Below are 11,545 nucleotides of genomic sequence, written 5' to 3' on the forward strand. Positions count from 1 at the left end.
GGAGGCTGGGAGGAGGTGGAAACTTGTTTTTTTTTTCTCCTTTTCTCAATAAAAAAAAAATTAAAAAAAAATCTGACTCTGGGTAGGCCAACAACTCCAACTCCACCAGTAACAGAAGATGTATAGTACATGAAGAGATACTTTACAGAGAGAAGCATCTAGACTTGGTAAGGTGCATGGAAGTCAAAGAACACATGTTTAAAGTATTTAATGAAATAAATACTTATAAAGCATTTCAATGAAAACTAGGGGGCACTGGGTTAAAAATGTGTCCAGAGACAGATTGAGTCAAGTTTCTCTCCTCGCAGAATTGCCTCTCTCTGGTAATTTACAGGTAGTTAAGAGCTGCTAGAGCTAAGGGTCTCATGAGGCTATGAGAAATCTATAGGCTGTTAATACTTGCTAGGGAAAGGAGAGAAATTTTCTTCAGCGGTGTTACCACTAATAAGTTGTTCATGATCCTATAACCATCTTCTTTGTTCTTATAAGCAACCCAATAAAATTTAGTGGTTCAAATCAATGACTCTAGCAAGCAAGCAAGCAAGCAATAAAGCCAATCAATCAAGCAATCAACCAACCAGTACAAAAAAGCATGAAAGCGGAAGTTGAAAAGAAAAGTATCATCTGGAGCAATGAGGTTGTGAATATGATGAAAATATATGCATGTATAAAGATGGCATAATGAAGCCAATTATGCACAAAGATATGCTATATAAAAAACAAAGTAGATTAAAAATTTTCCTAATCTCGACAAAAACCACAGAAAATTCCATGAATTATCACAAATTTCTTTATAACATGAACTTTGCTTAATGTCAAGATTCCTCTTTAGTGGTTTGAGTAGGTATGGTCCACCAGAGACCCACGTATTTGAATGCTGTGCCTAGAGGGAGTGACACTCTAAGGAGGTGTGCCCTAGAGTAGGTATGGCCTTGTTGGAGGGAGTGCATCATGGTGGAGGCAGCTGTGAGCTCTTACATGCTCAAGTCTGGTCAGTAGGACACAGAAACCTTCCGCTGTCCATAAATCAAGATGTAGAACTCACAGCTCCTTCGACAGCACCATGAATGCCTGCCAGCTGCTATGTCCTGCTATGATGATAATGAACTAATGCTCTGAAACTGTAAGCCATACCCAATTAAACGTTTTCCTTTATAAGCACTTGCCCTAGTCATGCAGTCTGCCCACAGCCACAGAAACCCTAACTAACACACCCTATTTTTCCTCTAATCAACATGACTTCTACTATAATTAAATTCCACATACTTGGGGTATATGTCTGTGCTGTACTTCACATTTATAAATATATTTTGAATATAAATATATACTTCATACGATTACACAATTTTAATTATTATTTTTATCAAGATATCGCTACTGATTATTTTAACTCAGATTACAAGATCCCAATATAAAAAGAAGCAAAACAGTAATATAAAAAGTACTGTCTAGGAGCTGGAGAGATGGCTCAGAGGTTAAGAGCACTGACTGTTCTTCCAAAGGTCCTGAGTTCAATTCCTAGCAACCACATGGTGGCTCACAACCATCTGTAATGGGGTCTGGTGCCCTCTTCTGGCCTTCAGACATACATGGAAGGAATGCTGTATACATAATAAATAAATAAATATAAAAAAACAAAAAAAGTATTGTTTACATCATTGGTGACTATAAGATAATTCAACCATTGAGTAGGCAAATAGAATGCTTTTTAGTAGATATTATGATTTTCCAGGACTTTAATTATACAAGAATTTGCTTTACTGATTCCTATCTTGACTTAGCACAGGTATGGATAAATACTATCTGACTGATGAAAGAAAACCGACAAACCAGATTTCCCTGAAGAATCATGAAGAGATAATAATGAGAGAAAACCAAGAGTTCAGACAAGGAGATGTGAAGCCTAGGACTCCGATAAACAAGTTTGTTTATGGAAGACTCCCCAGAATACAGATAAGAACAAAGTCTGAAAAGTTCACACAAGATCTAATGACTCTCTCAGAGAAAGCCTAAACATGATAAACGCGTAAACAAGAGAAGGACCTCATGTTTGAAAGGCTATACTACCTTACCTAAATAGAAACAATTTTTGAAAAAAGATTCCTAGAAATCAGGGGTGTATAACATCAGAAATCAATCACGGTTCCAACTATAAACAGAAGGGGCTATATTGGAGTATATGATTATACTCCCTTGTGGCTATCCTCTACCATCTCCCTAAGACATTAGACACCAGAAGGAGCCACTTTTCTGTACAACATACTGAGAGCAAAGGGCGATACAGGAAATAAAATTGGCACTACAGACAGCACTACCAAATGCAAGAATCTGGGAATCTTAAGTTAAACTGAAGAAGAAAAATGTAAAATGTAGATATAAAAAAATAAAAGGTTTTCAAATGTTCAAAGAGAACATTTTAACTTGAAAAATTTCATTTCAGAAGCAGCCCGAAGGCAAAGCAGATATCAAGCCCCTATTCAATCACTCTCTACATAAAATATACATAATACACATTAAGTATGTTCTAAAATCATAAATGATACAGGAGAGTAACTCTCAGGGAAATAAATCTATAAGACATACAAAAGAAATATTTTAAAATAAAACATTTAAGTGCTAGAAGACTAGTCCTGAAGTAAATCTTAATTGAGGATGCTTTGGATTGACAACAATCATATAAATCATTGGTGCTGCTATTGAGTATTCTAATCCTCTCCTACATGGTTTTCCAGTCATTGATTCATGGATGCTGGGAATCAACAGATATCCCTCGGGCATCTACATGTAAAACATCCCACGAGGAGAGGAAAGAGTGGTAGAAACACAGAGATAGGATCAGGCAGGGAAGAGCAGTGAGACTCTTGCTAGAGTGGCTTACCATTAGCATCTCACTGTAGAGCACGTACTCATGGACAACAGGGAGCAAGACCTCTGACAGCCCGGACATCCGCTTCTCGGTGGCCTTACAGCACTGGTCGATGCAGCTGGCGATGCCTTTCAATGTGTCAACTAGGTCTTCTTCTGACGCTGACCACACAGTATGAATGGGGCCATATTCTTTCATTTCATCCAAATAATCTAAAACAAAGGAGTGACAGCCAATTTACATTTTAATACATATTCTTATTTGTATTTATTTGGTTGGTTGTAGAACTGTGCACTACATGTGTCTGTGCACCCACTGAGACCAGAAGAGGGTGCTGGGACCCTTGGGGATGGATAGATTTGCAAGCAGTAGTGAGCCAACATCCTCTGGGAGAGCAGTAAGCACACTGAAATGCTGAGCCATCTCTGCAGCCCCTAAAAATGTTTTTTTTTTCAAAATTCCTGTATCATAGACAATATGACAGGACATTGTTTCACTCTAAACAAGTCTTCACACTTGGATATAAGCAAATGCTTATATTATCATTAGTTAATATAATACCATCATATTAACTAACCAGCTATCCCAGGTTGTACAAGTTACTTTTTGAAGTTCTTTTCCCTAGGTATAAACAAAATTGGATGTCCTTTTCACTGTCCAGGCTTGGAAAAATATGTCATACAACCATCATAGCTATTATAAACTTCCACCTATCATATACCTGAGTATATCAGCGCCTAAGGATGTCCTAAACAAAATCTGTCTTTCTCCTTTTCTTTTAACTATATACACTCTCCAGTAGTAACCATGGCCCATTGACTAAGCAAATCTACAGGGCTCCTCCCTATACTCTCAAAGAATCACCATAAACACAATGACACTCTTTACATTTAATCTTCTGTCTATGTGGTACACCGAGATCTATTCTTCCAAGTGAAGCTACTACTAGCACAACTTATTTTTTCATGATCAAGTGAACTCAACAAGTTTCAAAATAATAAAGACATGAGTGATCTCATGACGATAAAGGTGTCAGTCTTTAACTTCACTCTTCTGAGTCCAGGTTCATCTTTGGTAAAGAGTGTTAACACTAAACCAGAAAACAAGACCTTTAACAGTTCTGTCCTCAGGGTGTGTGCTCATTGATGGTTATTGTCAAGTAGCTATTTTTACCAAAGAGCCTTCTTTAAATTACACAGCATTCAACTCACACCAATATGCCAACATTTATTAATTCCCCTGGAACTCAAGTCATAATATATGTATCAAGTACACTGTGCAGTCTGCTAGGCAGGCACAGTTGCAACCTCTTCTTTAGTACACAGCACAGAGAAGCAATGCAACATGTGCTCAACAGCAGTCTGCCAAATAAACTGGGGAGCAGAAAAGAAAAGAAAGCCAAGCATATTTTTTAGTGGAGAATGAAAAACATCAAAAGAGAAATTGTCCTCAAATATTTCCTAATGTGGATATGAATGAATGACCTGCACAGGTGAAGACTCCAAAATTCCCGAAGGACTCTCCATTAATATGAGTGGAATCTAGTCCTCCAGGTCTGTTAAGTGGGCTTTATCTCTTTTTTCATTTTTTTTAAATCAATGTTTCTCATATAATATAGTTTGATCATGTTTTCCCTTCCCCAAATCCCTCCTGGCCTTAAATAATGAGAATTCTCCAGGACAGGCTGGAAGCAATCACTCCAACAACAAGAACTTGACATGACAAAGTCTGTCAGGATCAAGGTTCCTTCACAAAGAGGAAAGTCTACTAAACATCCTCTTTGCCAGTAATTTCAAAGCTTGTGGACACCCTTATCACTCTTACGTGTCAATAATTTCCACAGAATGCTTTGAGTTGCTACCCAGCCTAACTGTGTATCCAGAACCTGCTTCAGAGTTCTGCAATCACAGAACCTAGCTAAAATCATTAACTTCCGGAGAATAATAAAAACAGTAAACCCGGTATAGGGCTGCATAACTGACTCCTAGCATGAGGTCAGCTAGACAGAATACATTTTGAGATCCCATGCACAGAGGAAATAAAGAAAAGAAAGGAAGGATGGAAGGAAGGAAAGAAAGAAGAAATGGAGAGGCAGAAAGAAAGAAAGAAAGAAAGGAAGAAAGGAAGAAAGAAGAAATGAAAACATAAAGAGGATCAAACCCAATGATTAAACTGCATCCAGTCACTACATAATGAAGACTACACATCTTCTAGGAAAATAATTGCGTTTTTTAAAAAATTATTTCTTTGTTAATTCTCTGTATGTTTCGTTATGTATATATGTATGTGAGTGTGCTCATTCATGTGTCTGCATATGGAGACTAGTGGTTTATGTTTGGTGCCTTCCTCTATGACTTTTATTTTCAGGTAGGCAGGATCTCACGGCCAATCTAGAGCTCCCCTGCCTTTGGCTTGGCTGACCAGGCAGGGAGCCTCTAGGATCCACCTGTCTCTCCTCCTCAGCTCTGCGGCTGCAGAGCTACAGATGGCGAGCCTTTGTGCCCAGGTTTGCACGGTTTTGGAAGATAGAAACTCAGTTTCCCACACTCCCGCAGCAAAGTGCTTCAACCACTGAGCCGTCTCCTACTTCCAAACTCCTTTTCCCCCTTTACATACATTTACTTATTTATCTGGGGGGTGGTGAAGCACATGTGCCACGGGGTGCCCATGGAGGTCAGAGGACAACGTGAAGAAGTGGGTCTCTCCTTCGCCCACACGGCAGCTATCAGCAGAGTACAGACCAGAAATAAGATCAAATTTCCCTCTGCCTATCTGCAAGGGCCTTACAGTTTAATGACAGAGGTAGACAATCAAGAAATTACAAATAAGCCATCGGTACAATGACTTCTATTTGTATGTGACCCTTCGTCTCCACTACCAACCTATATTAGAAAACATGTTTTGCTGATTCAGCTATCTCTTGTAGTATTAAAATTAGAAAATAAAAATCATTTAGGAATAGGAATAGAACTACTGAAAACTAAAGATTAGCCTGATCTGTAAGAGGCAGTTAATAGGAAAGTCTTTATGACATGCATTGAAGGTGTTAACACATCATTCTGTTCCCAACACCACTAGAGAATATGAAAACTGCAACTCCTAAAATGTCATTCTTTCACTTCTGGGTCAAGTTCATGTTGAATCTTGATACTACCATGGTAGAACTAACTTCAAAATCTCAAGCTCAGAGCTAGAGTTGCCATCATGGTCTACATACAGAAGCCAGAACAGCTAGAGCGCCACAGAACCAAATGAAAAGTGACCACAACTACCTAAAAACACTTAGGAAATGTGTGTATGTGTGTGCAGGGTGTATATGTGTGTAAGTGTATGTGTGTGTGTTTGTGTTTGTGTGTGAACTGGTGCTCATGCATGAGTGTGCAGGTGTGAATGTGGTGGGGGTGTCAGAAGTTAACCTTGGGTGCTGTTCCTTAGGAAGTAATTACTTTGTTTCATGAGAAGGGTCCTTGAGTGGGACATTAGGATTACTGACTCAAACAGACCTATTGGATGATGATCCCCAGAGATCTACCTGCCTCTGTCTCTCCAGCACCAGGGTTCTATGCTTATGCTACTACCCCCAGGTTTTTATGCTCATACTACACACAGGTTTTTATATTGCTGCTAGAAATTGAACTCAAGTCCTCATCTGTGAATGTATGCTAAGCACTTTATAGACTGAGCCACCACTCCAGTTTCTGAAATTTTTTCAATGGATGGCACAGCATGAGTCATAATTTACAAGTAAAATTGTAAGAGGGTCAACCACACCATATCCCACGCCACAGCAGCCAAAGTGAAGGTCCAAAAGAGGTTGAACATCTGTATGACCAATCTTAGGTGACCCTACGTACCCCTTTCTTCCTTGTAAATTCTCTGAGATATTTTATCTATCAAATTGATTTTCTGGCTAAACGTCTCGATGAAGTTGTTCATTTCCGTGAACTCATCCGGCCGGTTCCTCACTCCTCTCATGGAGGAAGCCACAGCTCTGACTGTCTGCCCCATCCTGCTCAGCAAGCCAGGCCCTTGCTTCTTATAAGAAGACAGTTCCTAGAAACAAAAAGAGAAAGGAGTGTGGTGTGTCAATCAGCAGCATCCCACAGTGTGGTGAGTCAATCAGCAGCATCCCACAGAGCAGCATAGAGTGAGACAGAGACAGCAACACACTGCACTGTGTGTCTGTTAAAGCACATGCATTTGAGGCATCTAAGTTTATTTTTGGTAACATCCTCCCACACTCCAGTCTACTGGATAAATAGTCCATTTCAAAGCACTTGTGTAAATCAGGTGGGCACTCTTTTCTCAAAGCATACATCTTTAAAACAACAACCCTGGGATCAGGGATCAAGAAGATACCCAAGAAGTCCATGATGTGATAGGAAATCTATATTTCTTTCTTTTCGATTTATGTTTATGTTACGTTCATGTGTGTGTGTTTGCCTGAATGTATATATGTCTCACATTCATGCAGTGCCCTTAAAAGCCAAAAGAGGGTGTCAAATCCCCTGAAACTGAAGTTACAGACAGTTGTAAACTGAACTCAGATCCTCTGCAAGAGGAGCAAGCGCTCGTAAATATTATCTCTCCAGTCCCCAACCTAAATTTTAGAGCAGGTATTCCATATACAAATGACCTCAAGATGATTTCTTAGGGCCCACGTTAATAGTGAAAAGAGTGGAAAGCTTGATAAATTTTTCAAGTATAATAGCAGATTATTTATTGAGAGCTTGATATGCTCCACTAACTACAAGCATAGTCTTAAAAGTACAACTGAGAATACACCCATGTTCTATTATCTTCCTCATTTTCAAAGGGAAATAGCGGCACAGGTAGAGCGAGTTCAAGATGTACAAGCAATTAAGCAATGGGAGGACGTGGGCGTGGATCACAACAATCTGAATTTAGAGGTTCCACTGCTCCACTGCTCCACAGGGCACACTGTGCCTCCTACAAGTTCTCATCTGAGTTTATAAGACATTCTCCGATCACGGTTCTTCATCCAAGTGGAGTGGGAAAATTTGGGATGCCACCTCCGCTGAATGACTGTCTGCAGAGGAAGTTGTTTAATAAGACACGTAGCTAGTTATTTCAGAGTTAACGTGGCAGAGAGAGCTACAGACAAAAAAAAAAATAAACAAGAACATGCTATATAAGGCTTTGCAGCCCACAAAAAATCATCCCTTGAGAAATACAGTGTGCTTAAGGGAACAACAAAGCAAACAGAACTCATGGATTTTTGAGAAGGGTTGCAGCATTTGGGAAACGTGTTTGTTTGGGATCAAATAAATTGGAGAGCAAAACACATAGGAGATATATATATATATATATATGTATATATATATATATATATATATATCTCAGCAACCTAGGCTAGGCCAGAGCAGTACTGAAACAGTGAACTCCACAGGAACAGGTAGAAGGTAATAACCACTGAGGGAGTAGGTTGGAACCAGAGGACTCTCTGGGTCCAGGCATGAGTCTTTGACCTATGAGAGAGTAGGCCTTAGCCAGGACATCTGCAGTCCAGGAGCAAGTTTGGGATGTCTAAGGAAGTAGACAGAAACCAGAGACCTCTGCAGGTCCAGGCTTGAGACTGAGACCTCTGAGGGAGTGGGCAGGAGCCAGATACCTCTGTGAGTCCAAGTTTGAGACTTCCAAGGGAGTAGTTCAGAACCAGAGATGTCTGCAGGTCCAAACGTGATTCTGGGACCACCAAGGGCATAGGTTGGAACCAGAGATCTGCAGGTCCTGGCACAAATCTGGAACATCTGATGTAGTAGGCCTGAGACAGGACCTGTACCAGAACAGGTCCAAGGCAGCAACCTCAGCAGAAAGAGCCCCAAGCTTGCAATCTTCATGGGAAGAGGCCTGAATGACACCTGATATTGCAGAGGGAAATGACCGAGTGCTGAGCAACCTACAGGAACATGGAGTGACCAAGAGGGTGATTGGATCCATGGCCGTGAATGCACCACAAGAAGCAAGCATCTGAGCCTTTGATTTACTGGCAGCTGGAAGACAGGTCTTTAGAGTCATAGTCATCCCCAAATACACCAATCAGAGGAATATCCTAATATACTAATATCTAACAAAATAGACTTCAAACTAAAATCAGTCAAAAGAGACAAGAAGGATATTTCATATTAGTCACAGGAAAATCCATCAAGAGGAAATCTAAATACTGAACATCTATGCCCCAAATATAAGGGCACACTCATATGTAAAAGAAATACTTCTAAAGCTTAAATCATACATTAAATCCCACACACTAATAGTGGGAGACTTCAACACTCCACTCTCACCAGTGGACAGATTTGTCAGACAAAACATTAACAGAGAAATAAGGAAACTAACTGATATTATGACTCAAATGGTCTGAACAGACATATATAGAACATCCCATACAAACATAAAAGAATATACCTTCTTCTCAGCACTTCATGGAACCTTCTCAAAAATTGACCACATACCCTGTAACAAATCAAACCTCAACAGATATTAAAAAATGGAAAACCCCATGTATCTTGTCAGATCAACATGGCTTAAAAATTAGAATTCAATAGCAATGCTAATTCCAGATACCCCACAAACACATGGAAAATCAAACAGTGCTCACCTGAATCATCAATGGGTCATGGAAGAAATGAAAGAAAAAAATTAAAGATGTCCTAAAATTCAATGAAAATGACCATACAACATACCCAAATTTATGGGACACAATAAAAGCAGTGCTAAGAGGAAAGTTCATAGCACTAAATGCCTACATAAAGAAGCTAGAAAAAAATCACACGATATTAAATTAACAAAATGTTTGAAAACTTTAGAATAAAAAGAAGCAAACTCACTCAGGACAACTAGACAAGAGGAAATAATCAAATTGAGAGCTGAAATCAACAAAATATAAACAAAGAAAACAATACAATCAATGAGACAAAGATGGGTTTTTTTTGAGAAAATAAACAAAATAGGCAAACCTTTATTCAAACTAACCAAAAGGCAGAGAGAGAATATCCAAATTAACAAAATCAGAAATGAAAAGAAGGCCATAACAATAGATACAAAGGAAATCCAGAGAATCATTAGGTCATATTTTAAAAACCTATACTCCACAAAATTGGAAAACTTAAAAGAAATGGACAACTTTCTGGATAAATATCACTTACCAAAATTAAATAAAGACCGGAGAAGCAAATTAAAGAGACCTGTAACTGAAAAAGAAATAGAAACGGTCATCAAAAGTCTCCCAACCAAAACAATCTCAGGACCAGATGGTTTCAGCTCAGAATTCTACAATATTTTCAAAGAAGAACTAACTAATACATATACTCCTCAAATTGTTCCACAGAATAGAAACAGAAAGAACACTGCCAAACTCTTTTCATGAGGCTACAATTACCCTGATACCCAAACCACTGAAAGACATTACTAAGAAAGAGAATTAGGGACCATTCTCACTCATGAACATTGATGCAAAGTGCTCAATAAAATACTAGCAAATAGAATCCAAGAAAATATCATAAAAATCATCCATCCTGATCATGTCATATTCATCCCACAAATGCAGAGATGGCTCAATTATGAAAACTTGTCAACGTAATCCACCATATAAACAAACTGAAAAATATAAACCACATGACCATCTAATTAGATGCTGAAACATCCTTTGACAAAATATAACTTTCCTTCATGATAAAGGTCTTGGAGAGAGTAAGAATACAAAGAACATATATAAACATAATAGAGGTAATATACATCAAGCCAACAGCCAACATCAAACTAAATGGATGTCTACTCTCTCTATATCTATTCAATATAGTTCTTGATGGCCTAGCTAGAGCCACAAGTAACAAAAAATATTTGGGGGTATCCCTAACAAAGGAGGTGAAATACCTGTTTGATGAGAACTTTAAGTCTTTGAAGAAAGAAATTGAAGAGGATACAAGAAAGTGGAAAGATCTCCCATGTTCCTGGATGTGTAGGATCAACATAATAAGAATGGCAATCCTACCAAAAGCAATTTATACAATCAGTGCAATCCTCATCAGAATTCCAACACAATTCTTCACAGATCTTGATAGAAAAAAATTAACTTCAATATAAAAACAAAAAACCCAGGATAGCCAAAACAATGAAGAAATTTCTGAATGTATCACCATCTCTGACATCAATTTCTATTATAGAGTGACAGTAATAAAAACAGCTTAGTATTGGCATAAAAACAGAGAGGTTGACAAATGCAATCGAATCATAGGCCCAGATAATAATCTACACACCTATGAACACCTGATATTTGACAAAGAAGTTAAAATTATACAATGGAAAAAAGAAAGAATCTACAACAAATGGTGCTGGCATAACTGGAGAAAACATGTAGAAGAATAAAAAAATTGGAAGCATGGGGGTTGGGGGAGAAGGGACAACAGAAGGGGAAGAGAAGTAGAGAAGGGGAGGGGCAAGGAGATCTTGAAGGAACAGCATAGTCATGACGGAGGAAGAACAGAGATGAGAGCAAGGAAAGAGATATTGTAGTATTAGGGGTGGCGGGGCTGCGTCCCCAGAACCCCGGCCGCACCCCGGCCGCCTCCGGCTAGCTTTACCCGAAATAATTACACAGACACTGTATTCTTTTCAGCACTGCTTGGCCCATTCTCTTCTAGGCTAATTCTCACATATTAA

At 38.8% G+C, this 11,545-nt stretch overlaps 1 protein-coding gene across 2 annotated transcripts in view; it reads right to left on the reverse strand.

The window, feature by feature from the left end:
• Snx7 (sorting nexin 7) overlaps positions 1-11,545 on the reverse strand; it is an 85,539-nt gene that overhangs the window by 44,184 nt on the left and 29,810 nt on the right. For both annotated transcript variants that reach the window (XM_005357198.2, XM_005357197.2), the window contains exons 5-6: positions 6,721-6,919; positions 2,879-3,078 (exon numbers count right to left, since the gene is read on the reverse strand). In XM_005357198.2, coding sequence (XP_005357255.1) covers positions 2,879-3,078; positions 6,721-6,919 — 399 coding nt within the window. The remainder of the gene's footprint in view (positions 1-2,878; positions 3,079-6,720; positions 6,920-11,545) is intronic.

The sequence above is a fragment of the Microtus ochrogaster genome, chromosome 21 (genome assembly GCF_000317375.1).
Source record: "Microtus ochrogaster isolate Prairie Vole_2 chromosome 21, MicOch1.0, whole genome shotgun sequence".
NCBI classification, from domain to species: Eukaryota; Metazoa; Chordata; class Mammalia; order Rodentia; family Cricetidae; genus Microtus; species Microtus ochrogaster.